The sequence below is a fragment of the Pleurodeles waltl genome, chromosome 12, assembly GCF_031143425.1.
Source record: "Pleurodeles waltl isolate 20211129_DDA chromosome 12, aPleWal1.hap1.20221129, whole genome shotgun sequence".
Lineage (NCBI taxonomy): Eukaryota > Metazoa > Chordata > Amphibia > Caudata > Salamandridae > Pleurodeles > Pleurodeles waltl.
In genome coordinates this window covers 25,909,686-25,935,971 of record NC_090451.1, presented here as the reverse complement: position 1 = coordinate 25,935,971, position 26,286 = coordinate 25,909,686, and the positions used below count along the sequence as shown (strand labels likewise).

At 56.4% G+C, this 26,286-nt stretch overlaps 1 protein-coding gene across 2 annotated transcripts in view; it reads right to left on the bottom strand.

Moving 5' to 3' along the window:
• PRSS57 (serine protease 57) overlaps positions 1-26,286 on the bottom strand; it is a 52,836-nt gene that overhangs the window by 25,745 nt on the left and 805 nt on the right. Inside the window, exons 1-2 of one of the 2 annotated variants that reach the window (XM_069217663.1) lie at positions 25,308-25,361; positions 15,677-15,833 (exon numbers count right to left, since the gene is read on the bottom strand). In XM_069217663.1, the coding sequence (XP_069073764.1) occupies positions 15,677-15,771 (95 nt within the window). In that variant the 5' untranslated portion in view covers positions 15,772-15,833; positions 25,308-25,361. Of the gene's footprint in view, positions 1-15,676; positions 15,834-25,307; positions 25,362-26,286 lie in introns of those variants that run through there. The other variant, XM_069217662.1, reaches the window with a different exon arrangement.

Sequence of the window (26,286 nt, the reverse complement as noted above, 5' to 3'; positions counted from 1 at the left end):
TGATACTCCTTTGTGATACTCCTATGTGACATTCCTATGTGATACTCCTAGTGATACTCCTATGTGATACTCCTAGTGATACTCCTATGTAATATTCCTAGTGGCACTCCTATGTGATACCCCTAGTGACACTCCTATGTGATACTCCTATGTGACATTCCTAAGTGATACTTGTAGGAAAGTACCATCTTGCCTGGCATGTTACCCCCATATTTCACTGTATATATGTTGTTTTAGTTGTATGTGTCACTGGGACCCTGCCAGCCAGGGCCCCAGTGCTCATAAGTATGCCCTGTATGTGTTGCCTGTGTTATGACTAACTGTCTCACTGATGCTCTGCTATCCAGAACCTCAGTGGTTATGCTCTCTCATGTTCTTTCCAAATTGTCACTAACAGGCTAGTGACCAATTTCACCAATTTACATTGGCATACTGGAACACCCTTATAATTCCCTAGTATATGGTACTGAGGTACCCAGGGTATTGGGGTTCCAGGAGATCCCTATGGGCTGCAGCATTTCTTGTGCCACCCATAAGGAGATCTGACAATTCTTACACAGGCCTGCCAGTGCAGCCTGAGTGAAATAACGCCCACGTTATTTCACAGCCATTTACCACTGCACTTAAGTAACTTATAAGTCACCTATATGTCTCACCTTTACCTGGTAAAGGTTGGGTGCTAAGTTACTTAGGGGCTCATTCTGAGCCCGGCGGGCGGCGGGAGCCGCCCGCCTGGAGGGAGCCGCCAAATGACCGCACCGCGGTCAAAAGACCGCGGCGGCCATTCAGACATTTCCTCTGGGCCGGCGGGCGCTCTCCAAAAGAGCGCCCGCCGGCCCAGAGGAAATGCCCCTGCAACGAGGACGCCGGCTCAGAATTGAGCCGGCGTAGTTGCAGGGGTGCGACGGGTGCAGTTTGCACCCGTCGCGTATTTCAGTGTCTGCATTGCAGACACTGAAATACACAGTGGGGCCCTCTTACGGGGGCCCCTGCAGTGCCCATGCCATTGGCATGGGCACTGCAGGGGCCCCCAGGGGCCCCGCGGCACCCCCTACCGCCATCCTGTTCCTGGCGGGAGACCCGCCAGGAACAGGATGGCGGTAGGGGGTGTCAGAATCCCCATGGCTGCGGAGCACGCTCCGCAGCCATGGAGGATTCCCCCGAGCAGCGGGAAGTCGGCGGGAGACCGCCGACTTTCCACTTCTGACCGCGGCTGAACCGCCGCGGTCAGAATGCTCGTGGGAGCACTGCCAGCCTGTTGGCGGTGCTCCCGTGGTCGGTGGCCCTGGCGGCCACCGGCCGCCAGGGTCAGAATGACCCCCTTAGTGTGTGGGCACCCTGGCACTAGCCAAGGTGCTCCCACATTGTTCAGGGCAAATTCCCCGGACTTTGTGAGTGCGGGGACACCATTACACACGTGCACTATACATATGTCACGACATATGTATAGCGTCACAATGGTAACTCCGAACATGGCCATGTAACATGTCTAGGATCATGGAATTGTCACCCCAATGCCATTCTGGCATTGGGGAGACAATTCCATGATCCCCCGAGTCTCTAGCTCAGACCCGGGTACTGCCAAACTACCTTTCCCGGGGTTTCACTGCAGCTGCTGCTGCTGCCAACCCCTCAGACAGGTTTCTGCCCTCCTGGGGTCCAGCCAGGCTTGGCCCAGGAAGGCAGAACAAAGGACTTCCTCACAGAGAGGGTGTTACACCCTCTCCCATTGGAAAAAGGTGTTAAGGCAGGGGAGGAGTAGCCTCCCCCAGCCTCTGGAAATGCTTTGATGGGCACAGATGGTGCCCATCTCTGCATAAGCCAGTCTGCACCAGTTCAGGGATCCCTCAGCCCTGCTCTGGCGTGAAACTGGACAAAGTAAAGGGGAGTGACCACTCCCCTGACCTGCACCTCCCCTGGGAGGTGCCCAGAGCTCCTCCAGTGTGCTCCAGACCACTGCCATCTTGGAAACAGAGGTGCTGCTGGCACACTGGACTGCTCTGAGTGGCCAGTGCCAGCAGGTGACATCAGAGACTCCTTCTGATAGGCTCCTTCAGGTGTTGCTAGCCTATCCTCTCTCCTAAGTAGCCAAACCCTCTTTTCTGGCTATTTAGGGTCTCTGCTTTGGGGAATTCCTTAGATAACGAATGCAAGAGCTCATCAGAGATCCTCTGCATCTCTCTCTTCACCTTCTGCCAAGGAATCGACTGCTGACCGCGCTGGAAGCCTGCAAAACTGCAACAAAGTAGCAAAGACGACTACTGCGACCTTGTAACGCTGATCCTGCCGCCTTCTCGACTGTTTTCCTGGTGGTGCATGCTGTGGGGGTAGTCTGCCTCCTCTCTGCACTAGAAGCTCCGAAGAAATCTCCTGTGGGTCGACGGAATCTTCCCCCTGCAACCGCAGGCACCAAAGAACTGCATCACCGGTCCTCTGGGTCTCCTCTCAGCACGACGAGCGAGGTCCCTTGAACTCAGCAAGTCTGTCCAAGTGACTCCCACAGTCCAGTGACTCTTCAGTCCAAGTTTGGTGGAGGTAAGTCCTTGCCTCCCCACGCCAGACTGCATTGCTGGGAACCGCGTGTTTTGCAGCTACTCCGGCTCCTGTGCACTCTCCGAGGATTTCCTTCGTGCACAGTCACTTGGACAGAGTTGCTGAGTTCCAGGGACCACGCTCGTCGTGCTGAGAGGGGACCCAGAGGACCGGTGATGCAGTCTTTTGTTGCCTGCGGTTGCAGGGGGAAGATTCCATCGACCCACGGGAGATTTCTTCAGAGCTCCTGGTGCAAGAAGGAGGCAGGCTACCCCCAGAGCATGCACCACCAGGAAAACAGTTGAGAAGGCAGCAGGATCAGCGATACAAGGTTGCAGTAGTCATCTTTGCTACTTTGTTGTGGTTTTGCAGGCGTCCTGAGCAGTCAGCGGTTGATCCTTTGGCAGAAGGTGAAGAGAGGTCAGTTTTGGTTACCAAGTTGAGACCTCTGTAGTCTACACAAAACCGCATTTCCTTCTTTCCATCTTTGGAATGGGGTTTTGGTACAAGTACCACAGGAGAAGCCCATGGACTTTCAGAGTGCTCAACCACTCCTAGTTGTAACATTTTCTGCACCTCTTGCTTTATGCAGTCCCTGACATGGTCAGGCTGCCTATAGGTCTTACTTTTGACAGGTAAACTGTCTCCAGTATCTATAGTGTGCTCACACCAAGAAGTGGTACCTGGCACAGTAGAGAAGAGTTCAGAGAATTGATCTAGGAGATTTATGCAATGGTCTTTCTGCTCAGCAGTAAGACAATCAGCCAAAACTACACCTTCCACAAGAGCATTCCACAACATACCTGTGTCATGACTAACTGTCTCACTGAGGCTCTGCTATCCAGAACCTCAGTGGTTATGCTCTCTCATTTCTTTCCAAATTGTCACTAACAGGCTAGTGACCAATTTCACCAATTCACATTGGCATACTGTGTAGGAGGCTGGACTGGCTTGTAGTGAGTACCAAGGGGTACTTACACCTTGCACCAGGCCCAGTTATCCCTTATTAGTGTATAGGGTGTCTAGCAGCTTAGGCTGATAGATAATGGTAGCTTAGCAGAGCAGCTTAGGCTGAACTAGGAGACGTGTGAAGCTACTACAGTACCACTTAGTGTCATATGCACAATATCATAAGAAAACACAATACACAGTTATACTAAAAATAAAGGTACTTTATTTTTATGACAATATGCCAAAGTATCTTAGAGTGTACCCTCAGTGAGAGGATAGGAAATATACACAAGATATATATACACAATAGCACAAATATGCAGTATAGTCTTAGAAAACAGTGCAAACAATGTATAGTTACAATAGGATGCAATGGGGACACATAGGGATAGGGGCAACAAAAACCATATACTCCAAAAGTGGAATACGAACCACGAATGGACCCCAAACCTATGTGACCTTGTAGAGGGTCGCTGGGTCTATTAGAAAATAGTGAGAGTTAGAAAAATAACCCTCCCCAAGACCCTGAAAAGTGAGTGCAAAGTGCACTAAAGTTCCCCTAAGGATAAAGAAGTCGTGTTAGAGGAATAATGCAGGAAAGACACAAACCAACAATGCAACAACAATGGATTTCCAATCTAGGGTACCTGTGGAACAAGGAGACCAAGTCCAAAAGTCACAAGCAAGTCGGAGATGGGCAGATGCCCAGGAAATGCCAGCTGTGGGTGCAAAGAAGCTTCTACTAGACAGAAGAAGCTGAGGTTTCTGCAGGAACGAAAAGGGCTAGAGACTTTCCCTTTGGTGGACGGATCCCTCTCGCCGTGGAAAGTCGTGCAAAAGTGTTTTCCCGCCGAAAGAACGCCAACAAGCCTTGCTAGCTGCAAATTGTGCGGTTAGCGTTTTTGGACGCTGCTGTGGCCCAGGAGGGACCAGGAGGTCGCAAATTGGACCAGGTGGTAGAGGGGATGTCGAGTAAGACAAGGAGCCCTCTTAGCAGCAGGTAGCACCCAGAGAAGTGCCAGAAACAGGCACTACAAGGATGCGTGAAACGGTGCTCACCCGAAGTCGCACAAAGAAGTCCCACGTCGCCGGAGAACAACTTAGGAGGTCGTGCAATGCAGGTTAGAGTGCCGTGGACCCCGGCTGGACTGTGCACAAAGGATTTCCGCCGGAAGTGCACGGAGGCCGGAGTAGCTGCAAAAGTCGCGGTTCCCAGCAATGCAGTCTAGCGAGGTGAGGCAAGGACTTACCTCCACCAAACTTGGACTGAAGAGTCACTGGACTGTGGGGGCCACTTGGACAGAGTTTCTGGATTCGAGGGACCTCGCTCGTCGTGCTGAGAGGAGACCCAAGGGACCGGTAATGCAGCTTTTTGGTGCCTGCGGTAGCAGGGGGAAGATTCCGTCGACCCACGGGAGATTTCTTTGGAGCTTCTAGTGCAGAGAGGAGGCAGACTACCCCCACAGCATGCACCACCAGGAAAACAGTCGAGAAGGCGTCAGGATCAGCGTTACAGAGTTGCAGTAGTCGTCTTTGCTACTATGTTGCAGTTTTGCAGGCTTCCAGCGCGGTCAGCAGTCGATTCCTTGGCAGAAGGTGAAGAGAGAGATGCAGAGGAACTCGGATGAGCTCTTGCATTCGTTATCTAAAGTTTCCCCAGAGACAGAGACCCTAAATAGCCAGAAAAGAGGGTTTGGCTACCTAGGAGAGAGGATAGGCTAGCAACACCTGAAGGAGCCTATCAGAAGGAGTCTCTGACGTCACCTGGTGGCACTGGCCACTCAGAGCAGTCCAGTGTGCCAGCAGCACCTCTGTTTCCAAGATGGCAGTGGTCTGGAGCACACTGGAGGAGCTCTGGACACCTCCCAGGGGAGGTGCAGGTCAGGGGAGTGGTCACTCCCCTTTCCTTTGTCCAGTTTCGTGCCAGAGCAGGGCTAAGGGGTCCCCTGAACCGGTGTAGACTGGCTTATGCAGAATTGGGCACATCTGTGCCCAAGAAAGCATTTCCAGAGGCTGGGGGAGGCTACTCCTCCCCTGCCTTCACACCATTTTCCAAAGGGAGAGGGTGTAACACCCTCTCTCAGAGGAAGTCCTTTGTTCTGCCATCCTGGGCCAGGCCTGGCTGGACCCCAGGAGGGCAGCTGCCTGTCTGAGGGGTTGGCAGCAGCAGCAGCTGCAGTGAAACCCCAGGAAGGGCAGTTTGGCAGTACCAGGGTCTGTGCTACAGACCCCTGGGATCATGGGATTGTGCCAACTATGCCAGGATGGCATAGAGGGGGCAATTCCATGATCATAGACATGTTACATGGCCATATTCGGAGTTACCATTGTGAAGCTACATATAGGTAATGACCTATATGTAGTGCACGCATGTAATGGTGTCCCCGCACTCACAAAGTCCGGGGAATTGGCCCTGAACAATGTGGGGGAACCTTGGCTAGTGCCAGGGTGCCCTCACACTAAGTAACTTTGCACCTAACCTTTACCAGGTAAAGGTTAGACATATAGGTGACTTATAAGTTACTTAAGTGCAGTGTAAAATGGCTGTGAAATAACGTGGACGTTATTTCACTCAGGCTGCAGTGGCAGGCCTGTGTAAGAATTGTCAGAGCTCCCTATGGGTGGCAAAAGAAATGCTGCAGCCCATAGGGATCTCCTGGAACCCCAATACCCTGGGTACCTCAGTACCATATACTAGGGAATTATAAGGGTCCACGTTATTTCACAGCCATTTACCACTGCACTTAAGTAACTTATAAGTCACCTATATACTAGCCAAGGCGCCCACATGGTTCAGGGCAAATTCCCCGGACTTTGTGAGTGCGGGGACACCATTACACGCGTGCACTACACATAGGTCACTACCTATGTGTAGCTTCACAATGGTAACTCCGAATATGGCCATGTAACATGTCTATGATCATGGAATTGCCCCCTCTATGCCATCCTGGCATTGTTGGCACAATCCCATGATCCCACGGGTCTCTAGCACAGACCTGGGTACTGCCAAACTGCTTTTTCAGGGGTTTCACTGCAGCTGCTGCTGCTGCCAACCCCTCAGACAGGTTTCTGCCCTCCTGGGGTCCAGCCAGGCTTGGCCCAGGAAGGCAGAACAAAGGACTTCCTCAGAGAGAGGGTGTTACACCCTCTCCCTTTGGAAAAAGGTGTTAAGGCAGGGGAGGAGTAGCCTCCCCCAGCCTCTGGAAATGCTTTCATGGGCACAGATGGTGCCCATTTCTGCATAAGCCAGTCTACACCGGTTCAGGGACCCCTCAGCCCTGCTCTGGCACGAAACTGGACAAAGGATAGGGGAGTGACCACTCCCCTGACCTGCACCTCCCCTGGGAGGTGCCCAGAGCTCCTCCAGTGTGCTCCAGACCTCTGTCATCTTGGAAACAGAGGTGCTGCTGGCACACTGGACTGCTCTGAGTGGCCAGGGCCAGCAGGTGATGTCAGAGACTCCTTCTGATAGGCTCCTTTAGGTGTTGCTAGCCTATCCTCTCTCCTAAGTAGCCAAACCCTCTTTTCTGGCTATTTAGGGTCTCTGCTTTGGGGGATTCCTTAGATAACGAATGCAAGAGCTCACCAGAGTTCCTCTGCATCTCTCGCTTCACCTTCTGCCAAGGAATCGACTGCTGACCGCGCTGGAAGCCTGCAAAACTGCAACAAAGTAGCGAAGATGACTACTGCAACACTGTAACGCTGATTCTGCCGCCTTCTCGACTGTTTTCCTGGTGGTGCATGCTGTGGGGGTAGTCTGCCTCCTCTCTGCACTAGAAGCTCTGAAGAAATCTCCAGTGGGTCGACGGAATCGTCCCCCTGCTACCGCAGGCACCAAAGAACTGCATTACCGGTCCTCTGGGTCTCCTCTCAGCACGATGAGCGAGGTCCCTTGAACTCAGCAACTCTGTCCAAGTGACTCCCACAGTCCAGTGACTCTTCAGTCCAAGTTTGGTGGAGGTAAGTCCTTGCCTCCCCACGCTAGACTGGATTGCTGGGAACCACGTCTTTTGCAGCTACTCCGGCTCCTGTGCACTTTTCCAGGATTTTCTTTGTGCACAGCCAAGCCTGGGTCCACGGCACTCTAACCTGCATTGCACGACCTCCTGAGTTGTCCTCCGACGGCGTGGGACTCTCTTGTGCAACTTCGGGTGAGAACTGTTTCCCTCCACTTTGTAGTGCCTGTTCCGGCACTTCTGCGGGTGCTGCCTGCTTTTGAGAGGGCTCCTTGTCTTGCTGGACGCCCCCTCTGTCCCCTCACGCAATTGGTGATATCCTGGTCCCTCCTGGGCCACAGCAGCATCCAAAAACCTTAACCGCAAACTTTGCAGCTAGCAAGGCTTGTTTACGGTCTTTCCGCAGGAAAACACTTCTGCACGACTCTTCACGACGTGGGACATCCATCCTCCAAAGGGGAAGTTTCTAGCCCTTGTCGTTCTTGCAGAATCTTCAGCTTCTACTGTCCAGTAGCAGCTTCTTTGCACCCACAGCTGGCATTTCCTGGGCATCTGCCCACTCTCGACTTGATCATGACTTTTGGACTTGGTTCCCTTGTTCCACAGGTACCCTCGTCTGGAAATCCATCGTTGTTGCATTGCTGATTTTGGTCTTTCCTGCAGAATTCCCCTATTACGACTTCTGTGTTCTTGGGGGAACTTTAGTGCACTTTGCACTCACCTTTCAGGGTCTTGGGGTGGGCTATTTTTCTAACCCTCACTGTTTTCTTACAGTCCCAGCGACCCTCTACAAGGTCACATAGGTTTGGGGTCCATTCGTGGTTCGCATTCCACTTCTAGAGTATATGGTTTGTGTTGCCCCTATCCCTATGTGTCCACATTGCATCCTATTGTGACTATACATTGTTTGCACTGTTTTCTATTACTATACTGCATATTTTTGGTATTGTGTACATATATCTTGTGTATATTTGCTATCCTCATACTGAGGGTACTCACTGAGATACTTTGGCATATTGTCATAAAAAAAAAGTACCTTTATTTTTAGTATATCTGTGTATTGTGTTTTCTTATGATATTGTGCAAGTGACACTAGTGGTACTGTAGGAGCTTCACTCGTCTCCTAGTTCAGCCTAAGCTGCTCTGCTAAGCTACCATTATCTATCAGCCTAAGCTGCTAGACACCCTATACACTAATAAGGGATACCTGGGCCTGGTGCAAGGTGTAAGTACCCCTTGGTACTCACTGCAAGCCAGTCCAGCCTCCTACAGGTCCTACATCAGACATGATAGAAAAAGCTTTAGGGACAGATAAAAGAAAGAAAAAGTTTCAGGACTTTTTAAGGAAACAGAAAAAAAACTTTTTCAACTTTTTGAAAGTTTAGGAGTACTTTTCAGCACTTAGCAGATAGTGTAAGAGAAGAAAAGCAAAACATTTTGGTTAGGTGTACATACACTGAACTTGTTTTGTATATTATTCTCTTATGAAAAGTACACAATGACAAAGTGGTAAGTTGTTGCAAGTACCTATCCCACCGCTGCACAACCAATGCAGGAGGCTGGCCTGGCTTGTAGTGGGTACCAAGGGGTACTTACACCTTGTGCCAGGTCCAGTTATCCCTTATTAGTGTACAAGAGGTGCTTCTAGCAGCTTAGGCTGGTAGAAGGTAGCTATAGCAGAGCAGCTTAGGCTGAACTAGGAGACATGCAAAGCTCCTACTATACCACTGGTGTCATATGGACAATATCATAAGAAAACACAATACACAGATATACTAAAAATAAAGGTACTTTATTTTTATGACAATATGCCAAAAGTATCTCAGTGAGTACCCTCAGTATGAGGATGCCAAATATACACAAGATATATGTACACAATGCCAAAAATATGCAGTAATTGCAAAAGGAAGTAATGCAAGCAATGTAAAGTTACAGTGGATTGCAATAGGAGCACATAGGTATAGGGGCAACACAAACCATATACTCCAAAAGTGGAATGCGAACCACGAATGGACCCCAAACCTATGTGAGCTTGTAGAGGGTCGCTGGGGCTGGAAGAAAACAGTGAGGGTTAAAACAACAGCCCACCCCAAGACCCTGAAAAGTAGGTGTAAAGTGCACCTACTACCCCCAGAGAGCACAGAAGTCGTGATAGGGGAATTCTGCAAGGAAGACCAACACCAGCAATGCAACCAAAGTGGATTTCTGGACAAGAGTACCTGTGGAACAAAGGGACCAAGTCCAAGAGTCGCGACAAAGTCGAGAGTGGGCAGATGCCCAGAAAATGCCAGCTGGGGGTGCAAAGAAGCTGCCACCGGATGGTAGAAGCTGTGGATTCTGCAAGAACGAAGAGGGCTAGAAACTTCCCCTTTGGAGGATGGATGTCCCACGTCGTGAAGAAGCTTGCAGAGGTGTTCCCACGCAGAAAGACCGCAAACAAGCCTTGCTAGCTGCAAGGGTCGCAGTTAGGGTTTTTGGATGCTGCTGTGGCCCAGGAGGGACCAGGATGTCGCCACTTGGATGAGGAGACAGAGGGGGTGCCCAGCAAGTCAGGGAGCCCTCACAGAAGCAGGCAGCACCTGCAGAAGTACCGGAACAGTCACTTGGAAGAGGAGTGAACCGGAGCTCACCCGAAGACACAAAAAGGAGTCCCACGACGCCGGAGGACAACTCAGGAGGTTGTGCACTGCAGGTTAGAGTGTCGGGGACCCAGGCTTGGCTGTGCACAAAGGAAATTCTGGAAGAGTGCACAGGAGCTGGAGCAGCTGCAAATCACGCGGTACCCAGCAATGCAGTCTAGCGTGGGGAGGCAAGGAGTCACCTCCACCAAACTTGGACTGAAGAGTCACTGGACTGTGGGAGTCACTTGGACAGAGTTGCTGAGTTCCAGGGTCCACGCTCGTCGTGCTGAGAGGGGACCCAGAGGTCCGGTGATGCAGTCTTTTGTTGCCTGCGGTGGCAGGGGGAAGATTCCGTCGACCCACAGGAGATTTCTTCAGAGCTCCTGGTGGAAGAAGGAGGCAGGCTACCCCCAGAGCATGCACCACCAGGAAAACAGTTGAGAAGGCGGCAGGATCAGCGATACAAGGTTGCAGTAGTCGTCTTTGCTACTTTGTTGTGGTTTTGCAGGCGTCCTGAGCAGTCAGCGGTCGATCCTTTGGCAGAAGGTGAAGAGAAAGATGCAGAGGAACTGTGATGAGCTCTTGCATTCGTTATCTAAAAAATTACCCATAGCAGAGACCCTAAATAGCCAGAAAAGGAGGTTTGGCTACCTAGGAAGGAGGATAGGCTAGCAACACAGGTAAGAGCCTATCCGAAGGAGTCTCTGACGTCACCTACTGGCATTGGCCACTCAGAGCAGTCCAGTGTGCCAGGAGCACCTCTCTTTCCAAGATGGCAGAGGTCTGGAGCACACTGGAGGAGCTCTGGGCACCTCCCCTGGGAGGTGCAGGTCAGAGGAGTGGTCACTCCCCTTTCCTTTGTCCAGTTTCACGCCAGAGGAGGGCTGGGGGATCCTTGAACTGGTGTAGACGGGCTTATGCAGAGATGGGCACCATCTGTGCCCATCAAAGCATTTCCAGAGGCTGGGGGAGGCTACTCCTCCCCAGCCCTGACACCTTTTTCCAAAGGGAGAGGGTGTAACACCCTCTCTCTGAGGAAGTCCTTTGTTCTGCCTTCCTGGGCCAAGCCTGGCTGGACCCCAGGAGGGCAGAAACCTGTCTGAGGGGTTGGCAGCAGCAGCAGCTGCAGTGAAACCCCGGGAAAGGTAGTTTGGCAGTACCCGGGTCTGTGCTAGAGACTCGGGGATCATGGAATTGTCTCCCCAATGCCATTGGCATTGGGGTGACAATTCCATGATCTTAGACATGTTACATGGCCATGTTCGGAGTTACCATTGTGACGCTATACATAGGTAGTGACCTATGCATAGCGCACGTGTGTAATGGTGTCCCCGCACTCACAAAGTCCGGGGAATTTGCCCTGAATGATGTGGGGGGCACCTTGGCTAGTGCCAGGGTGCCCTCACACTAAGTAACTTAACACCCAACCTTTACCAGGTAAAGGTTAGACATGTAGGTGACTTATAAGTTACTTAAGTGCAGTGGTAAATGGCTGTGAAATAACGTGGACGTTATTTCACTCAGGCTGCAGTGGCAGGCCTGTGTAAGAATTGTCAGAGCTCCCTATGGGTGGCAAACGAAATGCTGCAGCCCATAGGGATCTCCTGGAACCCCAATACCCTGGGTACCTCAGTACCATATACTAGGGAATTATAAGGGTGTTCCAGTATGCCAATGTGAATTGGTGAAATTGGTCACTAGCCTTTTAGTGACAATTTAGAAAGCAGAGAGAGCATAACCACTGAGGTTCTGGTTAGCAGAGCCTCAGTGAGACAGTTAGGCATCACACAGGGGACACATACATATAGGCCACAAACTTATGAGCACTGGGGTTCTGGCTAGCAGGGTCCCAGTGACACATAACAAACATACTGAAAACACAGGGTTTTCACTATGAGCACTGGGCCCTGGCTAGCAGGATCCCAGTGAGACAGTGAAAACACCCTGACATATACTCAAACAGGCCAAAAGTTGGGGTAACAAGGCTAGAAAGAGGCTACTTTCTCACACCAATGCACCCAGCCGCCCCTCTGCCACTGAGGGTGTGTTTTGTGTGCCTACTTGGGGCCCCCCCAGTGATCTACTAAACCCCCCTGGTCTGACCCCCGAGGATGTGCGTACTTACCTGCCAGCAGATCGGAAGCGGGGCAGCCCCTGTCTCCATAGTTACCCATGTTATTTGGGCTCCTCTTTGACCTCTGCACCTGAAAGGCCCTGTGTTGCTGGTGCTGGGTGTTTGGGGTTGACTTGAACCCCCAACGGTGGGCTACCTGTGCCCCGGAGACTGCACTTGTAAGTGCTTTACTTACTGTATTAACCAAACTGTACTTACCTCCCCCAGGTTCTGTTGAAATTTTCAGTGTCCACTTTTAAAATAGCTTATTGCCATTTTATGAAAAACTGTGTACATTACTGTTTTGGTTCAAAGTTCTAACTATACATATGCAAAGTACCTTACATTTAATGTACTTACCTGCTATTTGAATCTTGAGGTTCTAAAAATAAATTAACAAAAGAATATTTTTCTACATAAAAACCTATTGGCCTGGAGTTAAGTCATTGAGTGTGTATTCTCACGTATTGCTTGTGTATGTGCAACAAATGCCTAACACTACCCTCTGATAAGCCTAACTGCTCGACCACCCTACCACAAATAAAGCATTAGTATTATATAGTATCGCCTCTGTCAATCCTCTTGGGGAACCCCTGGACTCTGTGCACACTATCTCTCACTATCAGACAGTATATACAGAGCCAGCTTCCTACAACACTCCCATGTACCCCTATGTGATACTCCTATGTGACACTCCTATGTGATACTCCTAGTAATACTCCTAGTGATACTCCTATGTGATAGTCCATGTGATACTCCTATGTGATACTCCTAGTGATACTCCTATGTGGTACTCCTATGTGGCACTCCTATGTGGCACTCCTATGTGATACTCCTACTGATACTCCTAATACCCCTAGTGGCACTCCTATGTGATACTCCTATGTGATATTCCTTGTGACACTCCTATGTGATACCCCTATGTGATACCCCTATTTGATACTCCTAGTGATACTGCTGTCTGATACTCCTAGTGGGACCCCTATGTGATACTCCTAATGACACTCCTATGTGACACCCCTGTGTGATACTGCTAGTGTGACACTCCTATGTGGCATTCCTATGGGATACCCCTAGTGATACTCCTAATATTCCTAGTGATACTTCTATATGATACTCCTATGTGACACTCCCATTTGATACCATTATGTGATACTCCTATGTGACATTCCTATGTGATACTCCTATGTGATACCACTATGTGATACTCCTATGTGAAACTCCTAGTGATACGCCTAAGTGACACTCCTATGTGGTACTCCTATGTGATACTCCTATGTGATACTCCTTTGTGACACTCCTATGTGATTCTCATAGTGATACACTTATGTGATACTCTTATGTGACACTCCTATATGACACTCCTAGTGATACTCCTATGTGACACTCCTAGTGATACTCCTATTGATACTCCTATGTGACACTCCTAGTGATACTCCTATGTGACACTCCCAGTGATGCTCCTATGTGACACTCCTATGTGATACTCCTAGTGACACCCCTATGTGATACGCCTAGTGATACTCCTAGTGATACTCCTATAAGATACTCCTATGTGATACTTCTTGTGATACCCCTATGTGATACTCCTAGTGATACGCAATGTAATACTCCTGTGTGATACTCCTATGTGATACTCCGTGTGATACCCCTATGAGATACTCCTGTGTGATACTTCTATGTGATAGTCCTATGTGACACTCCCATGTGATACCATTATGTGATACTCCTATGTGACACTCCTATGTGATACTCCTATGTGATACCACTATGTGATACTCCTATGTCATACTCATAGTGATACACCTAAGTGACACTCCTATGTGGTACTCCTATGTGGTACTCCTATGTGATACTCCTTTGTGACACTCCTATGTGATACTCATAGTGATACTCTTATGTGATACTCCTATGTGGCACTCCTATATGACACTCCTAGTGATACTCCTATTTGACACTCCTAGTGATACTCCTATTGATACTCCTAGTGATACTCCTATGAGACACTCCTATGTGATACTTCTTGTGATACCCCTATGTGATACTCCTAGTGATACTTTTATGTGACACTCCTATGTGATACGCAATGTGATACCCCTATGAGATACTCCTATGTGATACTCCTATGGGATACTCCTGCTGGGTCTATGTACTGGTGCTCAGAAGTGATTTCTAATGAACGCACTAGGAGGAGTATTAACAGATCAGGGCCAGGACTCTTGCTCTGAGGTTACTCTCTCTGTGTATCCATCACTCGCATTGCACACAGTCCCTGTGTTGAACCTTATAGAACTAACCTTTAATACTACACCGGGAGTAGTACATATGTTGTATACAACTTAAATATAATACTAGGATGGAAATACCCAGACCTTCACTTAAAACAAGTTATTAGGGGTTCCACATATTTTGAGTGAATCTTAGTCAGATTGCCCTTGGCGTTCCAGCGCATTTGATGATGAATTGATGGAGAATAATTGCGTATTATGACCCATTCTTAACTGCATCTAGGTAACTTGTTGTTTTTGGTATTTCTGTAATGATTTTGTATTTATGGCTTAGGTGTAATCGTGTCATTTACAGCCCTGAAGAAGTTCACTAAGATCGAAACGTTTTGGCTGCTTTTTAAGAACTATAAGAAAGAGGTAGCGGTTCATACCCATCCGAGTAACGCCCAGGCGCTTTACCAGACAAGCACCAGGCTGCGAGTGGCACGCTGCCCTGCAGGGCGGTGCTTGGTTGGCAGAGAGTTGTATTTCCTCTCATCCTATGCAGCAAGTGTTGTGGCGTCAGGGATGACTGATCAGAGAGGTGTATTACCGTGTCTTTGGGTGCAGCGCATAGAAGTGTGGGGGGAGGGGAGGCGTGAGAAGCAGACACACATTATAATTGTAATTAGCTGGCCGTTAAGATTTACTTGGCAGGTGCCATGCCATTTTTAGGGTGTCGTTATATTTCAGTGTATTTTCTATGCTGACTGCAGCAGTGGGGTGACCCCTCAGTAGTGTCTCGCGAGCCTGGGAGGGAGGGAGGAGCCTGTTGGGACCTAATCAGCAGAACTTTCTATTAAGTCTTCAGAACGTTGGCAGCAGGTTGGTTGCATGCACCCCACAAGCTATGTCCCTTTACAGGAGGTGAGAAAGCAAAGGGGGTACAGAAAGGGGTGGGGCAATACCAGTGCTTAATTTGTGCCGGTGGTTCCCAGCGCTTGGCACCGGCACTTAAATGTGAACATCGGCACTTCTGACAGTCTGGCACCTGGTGGCGCTATTTATCTAATTTAGAGATGAGCACCACAGTTGGTTAGTAATTCAACATGCATTAAAATGACTCAACCTGTCGCCCTGCAGTTCTCGTACATTTAGCGCCTGGAAGGCTCTGCGTTGTCACATTGTGGAGTGCGATGGTTACTGGTTGTGTTGGCGCTGACACTGGCAGGGGCAAAGGGTGGCGCCCCCTAACAAGGGCCCTGGCACTTCTGTTTTTTTTTGGACAATACTCACACGTCGTCGAAGCAGTGCGCCGCTGTCATCACCCACCGCCGCCTGATGAGGGCGCCCCCGCAGTGGTTCCGGCCGTTCAGCAGGATGGAGGCCATGTAGGGCCGCGAGTGTGGGGCTGCCTCTCGGCCCCCCACGATCCAGCCACGCGGCAGCTTCCCTGTGCCAGAGAGGTGCGGGGTTAGGACCGCTGACTTCTGCCCCTGAAGACACCCCTCTGCCTGGTGCCCCCAAACCAGAGGGCTGGTGCTTAGTGCAGCGACCTTCCGACCCCTAGGAGCCCCCTGCGCTGCGCACCCCGAAACCAATGGCGTGGAGTACTGCTGCCTTCCGACCCCTAGGAGTCCCCTGCGCTGCGCACCCCGAAACCAATAGCGTTGAGTACAGCAGCCTTCCGACCCCTATGAGCCCCCTGCGCACCCCGAAACCAATGGCATGGGTCACAGTACAGCAAACCGCTGCCACCTTAAGAACCCCTGTCCCTGGCACCCCGAAACCAATGGCGTGGAGTACAGCGGCATTCCGCCCCCTAGGAGCCCCCTGCGCTGCGCACCCCGAAACCAATGGCGTGGAGTACTGCGGCCTTCCGACCCCTAGGAGTCCCCTGCGCTGCGCACCCCGAAACCAATGGCGTGGAGTAGAGCGGCCTTCCGACCCCTAGGAGTCCCCTGCGCTGCGCACCCCGAAACCAATGGCGTGGAGTACTGCTGCCTTCCGACCCCTAGGAGTCCCCTGCGCTGCGCACCCCGAAACCAATGGCGTGGAGTACTGCGGCCTTCCGACCCCTAGGATCCCCTGCGCTGCGCACCCCGAAACCAATGGCGTGGAGTACTGCTGCCTTCCGACCCCTAGGAGTCCCCTGCGCTGCGCACCCTGAAACCAATGGCGTGGAGTACAGCGGCATTCCGCCCCCTAGGAGCCCCCTGCGCTGCGCACCCCGAAACCAATGGCGTGGAGTACTGCGGCCTTCCGACCCCTAGGAGTCCCCTGCGCTGCGCACCCCGAAACCAATGGCGTGGAGTAGAGCGGCCTTCCGACCCCTAGGACCCCCTGCGCTGCGCACCCCGAAACCAATGGCGTGGAGTAGAGCGGCATTCCGACCCCTAGGAGCCCCCTGTGCTGTGCACCCCGAAACCAATGGCGTGGAGTACAGCGGCCTTCCGACCCCTAGGATCCCCTGCGCTGCGCACCCCGAAACCAATGGCGTGGAGTACTGCTGCCTTCCGACCCCTAGGAGTCCCCTGCGCTGCGCACCCCGAAACCAATGGCGTGGAGTACTGCGGCCTTCCGACCCCTAGGATCCCCTGCGCTGCGCACCCCGAAACCAATGGCGTGGAGTACTGCTGCCTTCCGACCCCTAGGAGTCCCCTGCGCTGCGCACCCCGAAACCAATGGCGTGGAGTACAGCGGCATTCCGCCCCCTAGGAGCCCCCTGCGCTGCGCACCCCGAAACCAATGGCGTGGGGTACTGCGGCCTTCCGACCCCTAGGAGTCCCCTGCGCTGCGCACCCCGAAACCAATGGCGTGGAGTACTGCGGCCTTCTGACCCCTAGGAGTCCCCTGCGCTGCGCACCCCGAAACCAATGGCGTGGAGTAGAGCGGCCTTCCGACCCCTAGGACCCCCTGCGCTGCGCACCCCGAAACCAATGGCGTGGAGTACTGCTGCCTTCCGACCCCTAGGAGTCCCCTGCGCTGCGCACCCCGAAACCAATGGCGTGGAGTACTGCGGCCTTCCGACCCCTAGGATCCCCTGCGCTGCGCACCCCGAAACCAATGGCGTGGAGTACAGCGGCATTCCGCCCCCTAGGAGCCCCCTGCGCTGCGCACCCCGAAACCAATGGCGTGGAGTACTGCGGCCTTCCGACCCCTAGGATCCCCTGCGCTGCGCACCCCGAAACCAATGGCGTGGAGTAGAGCGGCCTTCCGACCCCTAGGAGCCCCCTGCGCTGCGCACCCCGAAACCAATGGCGTGGAGTACTGCGGCCTTCCGACCCCTAGGATCCCCTGCGCTGCGCACCCCGAAACCAATGGCGTGGAGTACAGCGGCATTCCGCCCCCTAGGAGCCCCCTGCGCTGCGCACCCCGAAACCAATGGCGTGGAGTACTGCGGCCTTCCGACCCCTAGGATCCCCTGCGCTGCGCACCCCGAAACCAATGGCGTGGAGTAGAGCGGCCTTCCGACCCCTAGGATCCCCTGCGCTGCGCACCCCGAAACCAGTGGCGTGGAGTAGAGCGGCCTTCCGACCCCTAGGATCCCCTGCGCTGCGCACCCCGAAACCAATGGCGTGGAGTACAGCGGCATTCCGCCCCCTAGGAGCCCCCTGCGCTGCGCACCCCGAAACCAATGGCGTGGAGTACTGCGGCCTTCCGACCCCTAGGAGTCCCCTGCGCTGCGCACCCCGAAACCAATGGCGTGGAGTACTGCTGCCTTCCGACCCCTAAGAGCCCCCTGCGCTGCGCACCCCGAAACCAATGGCGTGGAGTACTGCGGCCTTCCGACCCCTAGGATCCCCTGCGCTGCGCACCCCGAAACCAGTGACGTGGAGTACAGCGGCCTTCCGCCCCCTAAGAGCCCCCTGGGCTGCGCACCCCGAAACCAATGGCGTGGAGTACTGCGGCCTTCCGACCCCTAGCACCCCCCGCGCTGCGCACCCCGAAACCAATGGCGTGGAGTACTGCGGCCTTCCGCCCCCTAGGACCCCCTGCGCTGCGCACCCCGAAACCAATGGCGTGGAGTACTGCTGCCTTCCGACCCCTAAGAGCCCCCCGCGCTGCGCACCCCGAAACCAATGGCGTGGAGTACTGCGGCTTTCCGACCCCTAGGAGTCCCCTGCGCTGCGCACCCCGAAACCAATGGCGTGGAGTACTGCTGCCTTCCGACCCCTAGGAGTCCCCTGCGCTGCGCACCCCGAAACCAATGGCGTGGAGTACAGCGGCCTTCCGCCCCCTAGGAGCCCCCTGCGCTGCGCACCCCCGAAACCAATGACGTGGAGTACTGCGGCCTTCCGACCCCTAGGATCCCCTGCGCTGCGCTCCCCGAAACCAGTGACGTGGAGTACAGCGGCCTTCCGACCCCTAGCACCCCCTGCGCTGCGCACCCCGAAACCAATGGCGTGGAGTACTGCGGCCTTCCAACCCCTAGGAGCCCCCTGCGCTGCGCACCCCGAAACCAATGGCGTGGAGTACTGCGGCTTTCCGACCCCTAGGAGTCCCCTGCGCTGCGCACCCCGAAACCAATGGCGTGGAGTACTGCTGCCTTCCGACCCCTAGGAGTCCCCTGCGCTGCGCACCCCGAAACCAATGGCGTGGAGTACAGCGGCCTTCCGCCCCCTAGGAGCCCCCTGCGCTGCGCACCCCGAAACCAATGACGTGGAGTACTGCGGCCTTCCGACCCCTAGGATCCCCTGCGCTGCGCACCCCGAAACCAGTGACGTGGAGTACAGCGGCCTTCCGACCCCTAGCACCCCCTGCGCTGCGCACCCCGAAACCAATGGCGTGGAGTAGAGCGGCATTCCGACCCCTAGGAGCCCCCTGTGCTGTGCACCCCGAAACCAATGGCGTGGAGTAGAGCGGCCTTCCGCCCCCTAGGACCCCCTGCGCTGCGCACCCCGAAACCAATGGCGTGGAGTACAGCGGCCTTCCGCTCCCTAGGAGCCCCCCGCGCTGCGCACCCCGAAACCAATGGCGTGGAGTACTGCGGCCTTCCGACCCCTAGGATCCCTTGCGCTGCGCACCCCGAAACCAATGGCGTGGAGTACTGCGGCCTTCCGACGCCTAGGAGCCCCCCGCGCTGCGCACCCCGAAACCAATGGCGTGGAGTACTGCGGCCTTCCGACCCCTAGGAGCCCCCCCCGCGCTGCGCACCCCGAAACCAATAGCGTGGAGTACAGCGGCCTTCCGACCCGTAGGAGCCCCCTGCGCTGCGCACCCCGAAACCAATGGCGTGGAGTACTGCGGCCTTCCGACCCCTAAGAGCCCCCCGCGCTGCGCACCCCGAAACCAATGGCGTGGAGTACTGCGGCCTTCCGACCCCTAGCACCCCCCGCGCTGCGCACCCCGAAACCAATGGCGTGGAGTACTGCGGCCTTCCGACCCCTAGGACCCCCTGCGCTGCGCACCCCGAAACCAATGGCGTGGAGTACTGCGGCCTTCCGACCCCTAGGAGCCCCCCGCGCTGCGCACCCCGAAACCAATGGCGTGGAGTACTGCGGCCTTCCGACCCCTAGGATCCCCTGCGCTGCGCACCCCGAAACCAATGGCGTGGAGTACTGCGGCCTTCCGACCCCTAGGAGCCCCCGCGCTGCGCACCCCGAAACCAATGGCGTGGAGTACTGCGGCCTTCCGACCCCTAGGAGCCCCCCGCGCTGCGCACCCCGAAACCAATGGCGTGGAGTACTGCGGCCTTCCGACCCCTAGGAGCCCCCCGCGCTGCGCACCCCGAAACCAATGGCGTGGAGTACAGCGGCCTTCCGACCCCTAGGAGCCCCCCGCGCTGCGCACCCCGAAACCAATGACGTGGAGTACAGGGGCATTCCGACCCCTAGGATCCCCTGCGCTGCGCACCCCGAAACCAATGGCGTGGAGTACTGCGGCCTTCCGACCCCTAGGATCCCCTGCGCTGCGCACCCCGAAACCAGTGGCGTGGAGTAGAGCGGCCTTCCGACCCCTAGGATCCCCTGCGCTGCGCACCCCGAAACCAATGGCGTGAAGTAGAGCGGCCTTCCGACCCCTAGGAGCCCCCGCGCTGCGCACCCCGAAACCAATGGCGTGGAGTACAGCGGCCTTCCGACCCCTAGGAGCCCCCCGCGCTGCGCACCCCGAAACCAATGACGTGGAGTACAGCGGCATTCCGACCCCTAGGATCCCCTGCGCTGCGCACCCCGAAACCAATGGCGTGGAGTACTGCGGCCTTCCGACCCCTAGGATCCCCTGCGCTGCGCACCCCGAAACCAATGGCGTGGAGTACTGCGGCCTTCTGACCCCTAGGAGTCCCCTGCGCTGCGCACCCCGAAACCAATGGCGTGGAGTACAGCGGCCTTCCGCCCCCTAGGAGCCCCCTGCGCTGCGCACCCCGAAACCAATGGCGTGGAGTACAGCGGCATTCCGACCCCTAGGATCCCCTGCGCTGCGCACCCCGAAACCAGTGGCGTGGAGTAGAGCGGCCTTCCGACCCCTAGGATCCCCTGCGCTGCGCACCCCGAAACCAATGGCGTGAAGTACAGCGGCCTTCCGCCCCCTAGGACCCCCTGCGCTGCGCACCCCGAAAAAAATGGCGTGGAGTACAGCGGCCTTCCGCTCCCTAGGAGCCCCCCGCGCTGCGCACCCCGAAACCAATGGCGTGGAGTACAGCGGCATTCCGCCCCCTAGGAGCCCCCTGCGCGGCGCACCCCGAAACCAATGGCGTGGAGTACTGCGGCCTTCCGACCCCTAGGATCCCCTGCGCTGCGCACCCCGAAACCAATGGCGTGGAGTAGAGCGGCCTTCCGACCCCTAGGATCCCCTGCGCTGCGCACCCCGAAACCAGTGGCGTGGAGTAGAGCGGCCTTCCGACCCCTAGGATCCCCTGCGCTGCGCACCCCGAAACCAATGGCGTGGAGTACAGCGGCATTCCGCCCCCTAGGAGCCCCCTGCGCTGCGCACCCCGAAACCAATGGCGTGGAGTACTGCGGCCTTCCGACCCCTAGGAGTCCCCTGCGCTGCGCACCCCGAAACCAATGGCGTGGAGTACTGCTGCCTTCCGACCCCTAAGAGCCCCCTGCGCTGCGCACCCCGAAACCAATGGCGTGGAGTACTGCGGCCTTCCGACCCCTAGGATCCCCTGCGCTGCGCACCCCGAAACCAGTGACGTGGAGTACAGCGGCCTTCCGCCCCCTAAGAGCCCCCTGGGCTGCGCACCCCGAAACCAATGGCGTGGAGTACTGCGGCCTTCCGACCCCTAGCACCCCCCGCGCTGCGCACCCCGAAACCAATGGCGTGGAGTACTGCGGCCTTCCGCCCCCTAGGACCCCCTGCGCTGCGCACCCCGAAACCAATGGCGTGGAGTACTGCTGCCTTCCGACCCCTAAGAGCCCCCCGCGCTGCGCACCCCGAAACCAATGGCGTGGAGTACTGCGGCTTTCCGACCCCTAGGAGTCCCCTGCGCTGCGCACCCCGAAACCAATGGCGTGGAGTACTGCTGCCTTCCGACCCCTAGGAGTCCCCTGCGCTGCGCACCCCGAAACCAATGGCGTGGAGTACAGCGGCCTTCCGCCCCCTAGGAGCCCCCTGCGCTGCGCACCCCGAAACCAATGACGTGGAGTACTGCGGCCTTCCGACCCCTAGGATCCCCTGCGCTGCGCTCCCCGAAACCAGTGACGTGGAGTACAGCGGCCTTCCGACCCCTAGCACCCCCTGCGCTGCGCACCCCGAAACCAATGGCGTGGAGTACTGCGGCCTTCCAACCCCTAGGAGCCCCCTGCGCTGCGCACCCCGAAACCAATGGCGTGGAGTACTGCGGCTTTCCGACCCCTAGGAGTCCCCTGCGCTGCGCACCCCGAAACCAATGGCGTGGAGTACAGCGGCCTTCCGCCCCCTAGGAGCCCCCTGCGCTGCGCACCCCGAAACCAATGACGTGGAGTACTGCGGCCTTCCGACCCCTAGGATCCCCTGCGCTGCGCACCCCTAAACCAGTGACGTGGAGTACAGCGGCCTTCCGACCCCTAGCACCCCCTGCGCTGCGCACCCCGAAACCAATGGCGTGGAGTAGAGCGGCATTCCGACCCCTAGGAGCCCCCTGTGCTGTGCACCCCGAAACCAATGGCGTGGAGTAGAGCGGCCTTCCGCCCCCTAGGACCCCCTGCGCTGCGCACCCCGAAACCAATGGCGTGGAGTACAGCGGCCTTCCGCTCCCTAGGAGCCCCCCGCGCTGCGCACCCCGAAACCAATGGCGTGGAGTACTGCGGCCTTCCGACCCCTAGGATCCCTTGCGCTGCGCACCCCGAAACCAATGGCGTGGAGTACTGCGGCCTTCCGACGCCTAGGAGCCCCCCGCGCTGCGCACCCCGAAACCAATGGCGTGGAGTACTGCGGCCTTCCGACCCCTAGGAGCCCCCCGCGCTGCGCACCCCGAAACCAATAGCGTGGAGTACAGCGGCCTTCCGACCCGTAGGAGCCCCCTGCGCTGCGCACCCCGAAACCAATGGCGTGGAGTACTGCGGCCTTCCGACCCCTAAGAGCCCCCCGCGCTGCGCACCCCGAAACCAATGGCGTGGAGTACTGCGGCCTTCCGACCCCTAGCACCCCCCGCGCTGCGCACCCCGAAACCAATGGCGTGGAGTACTGCGGCCTTCCGACCCCTAGGACCCCCTGCGCTGCGCACCCCGAAACCAATGGCGTGGAGTACTGCGGCCTTCCGACCCCTAGGAGCCCCCCGCGCTGCGCACCCCGAAACCAATGGCGTGGAGTACTGCGGCCTTCCGACCCCTAGGATCCCCTGCGCTGCGCACCCCGAAACCAATGGCGTGGAGTACTGCGGCCTTCCGACCCCTAGGAGCCCCCGCGCTGCGCACCCCGAAACCAATGGCGTGGAGTACTGCGGCCTTCCGACCCCTAGGAGCCCCCCGCGCTGCGCACCCCGAAACCAATGGCGTGGAGTACTGCGGCCTTCCGACCCCTAGGAGCCCCCCGCGCTGCGCACCCCGAAACCAATGGCGTGGAGTACAGCGGCCTTCCAACCCCTAGGAGCCCCCCGCGCTGCGCACCCCGAAACCAATGACGTGGAGTACAGGGGCATTCCGACCCCTAGGATCCCCTGCGCTGCGCACCCCGAAACCAATGGCGTGGAGTACAGCGGCATTCCGACCCCTAGGATCCCCTGCGCTGCGCACCCCGAAACCAATGGCGTGGAGTACTGCGGCCTTCCGACCCCTAGGATCCCCTGCGCTGCGCACCCCGAAACCAGTGGCGTGGAGTAGAGCGGCCTTCCGACCCCTAGGATCCCCTGCGCTGCGCACCCCGAAACCAATGGCGTGAAGTAGAGCGGCCTTCCGACCCCTAGGAGCCCCCGCGCTGCGCACCCCGAAACCAATGGCGTGGAGTACAGCGGCCTTCCGACCCCTAGGAGCCCCCGCGCTGCGCACCCCGAAACCAATGGCGTGGAGTACAGCGGCCTTCCGACCCCTAGGAGCCCCCCGCGCTGCGCACCCCGAAACCAATGACGTGGAGTACAGCGGCATTCCGACCCCTAGGATCCCCTGCGCTGCGCACCCCGAAACCAATGGCGTGGAGTACTGCGGCCTTCCGACCCCTAGGATCCCCTGCGCTGCGCACCCCGAAACCAATGGCGTGGAGTACTGCGGCCTTCTGGCCCCTAGGAGCCCCCTGCGCTGCGCACCCCGAAAACAATGGCGTGGAGTACAGCGGCATTCCGACCCCTAGGATCCCCTGCGCTGCGCACCCCGAAACCAGTGGCGTGGAGTAGAGCGGCCTTCCGACCCCTAGGATCCCCTGCGCTGCGCACCCCGAAACCAATGGCGTGAAGTACAGCGGCCTTCCGCCCCCTAGGACCCCCTGCGCTGCGCACCCCGAAAAAAATGGCGTGGAGTACAGCGGCCTTCCGCTCCCTAGGAGCCCCCCGCGCTGCGCACCCCGAAACCAATGGCGTGGAGTACTGCGGCCTTCCGACCCCTAGGAGCCCCCTGCGCTGCGCACCCCGAAACCAATGGCATGGAGTAGAGCGGCCTTCCGCCCCCTAGGACCCCCTGCGCTGCGCACCCCGAAACCAATGGCGTGGAGTACTGCGGCCTTCCGCCCCCTAGGAGCCCCCCGCGCTGCGCACCCCGAAACCAATGGCGTGGAGTACTGCGGCCTTCCGACCCCTAGTAGCCCCCCGCGCTGCGCACCCCGAAACCAATGGCGTGGAGTACTGCGGCCTTCCGACCCCTAGGAGCCCCCCGCGCTGCGCACCCCGAAACCAATGGCGTGGAGTACTGCGGCCTTCCGACCCCTAGGAGCCCCCCGCGCTGCGCACCCCGAAACCAATGGCGTGGAGTACTGCGGCCTTCCGACCCCTAGGATCCCCTGCGCTGCGCACCCCGAAACCAATGACGTGGAGTACAGCGGCATTCCGCCCCCTAAGAGCCCCCTGCGCTGCGCACCCCGAAACCAATGGCGTGGAGTACAGCGGCCTTCCGCCCCCTAAGAGCCCCCTGGGCTGCGCACCCCGAAACCAATGGCGTGGAGTACAGCGGCCTTCCGCCCCCTAAGAGCCCCCTGCGCTGCGCACCCCGAAACCAATGGCGTGGAGTACAGCGGCCTTCCGACCCTTAGGAGCCCCCTGCTCTGCGCACCCCGAAACCAATAGCGTTGAGTACAGCAGCCTTCCGACCCCTATGAGTCCCCTGCGCACCCCGAAACCAATGGCATGGGTCACAGTACAGCAAACCGCTGCCACCTTAAGAACCCCTGTCCCTGGCACCCCGAAACCAATGGCATGGAGTACAGCGGTCTTCCGCCCCCTAGGAGCCCCCTGTGCTCCGCACCCCGAAACCAATGACCTGGTACTTAGCACAGCAGCCGTCCACCCTACTGACTACTCCCCACGCCCAGTGTGCCTGACCCCCCGAAATTAATGAGCGTGCTTCTAGGTGCTATCTACCTCACCAACCCCGGTGGTCCCGCCTATCGCTGGAGCGCTGCGCCTGGGGGAGGTGCCAGGGGGCCTCGGGGGGAGGGGGGGGGGGGCAGGTCAGGAAGAGACCTGGCCAGGGGCGCCTACAGACTGAGGTGCTGGGAGGCACTCGTAGGTCACTCGGTGCACACTCTCACCACCCCTGAGTTCACTCGTAGGTCACTCGGTGCACACTCTCACCACCCCTGAGTTCACTCGTAGGTCACTCGGTGCACACTCTCACCACCCCTGAGTTAACTCGTAGGTCACTCGGTGCACACTCTCACCACCCCTGAGTTCACTCGTAGGTCACTCAGGGAACTCTCACTCGTAGGCCACTCAGTGCACACTCTCACCACCACTGAGTTCACTCGAACGTCGCTCAGGACACTCTCACTCGTAGCTCACCCAGGGTACACTCTCACCACCCCTGAGTTAACTCATATGGTCACTCAGGGCACACTCTCACCGCTTCTTAAGTTCACTCGTAGGTCACTCAGTGCTCACTTTCACCAACCCTGAGTTAACTCGTAGGTCACTCAGTGCACACTCTCACCACCCCTGAGTTAACTCGTAGGTCACTCAGGGCACACTCACCACCACTAAGTTTACTCGAACGTCGCTCAGGACACTCTCACTCGTAGGTCACCCAGGGTACACTCTCACCACCCCTGAGTTAACTCATATGGTCACTCAGGGCACACTCACTCTCACTGCTTCTTAAGTTCACTCGTAGGTACTCAGGGCACACTGTTACCACCACTGAGTTCACTCGTAGGTCACTCAGGGCACTCTCACTCGTAGGTCACTCAGGGCACATTCTCACCATCCCGGAGTTAACTCATATGGTCACTCAGGGCACACTTTAACCGCTTCTTAAGTTCACCCGTAGGTCACTCAGGGCACACTCTCACCACCACTGAGTTCACTCGAACGTCGCTCAGGACTCTCTCACTCGTAGCTCACG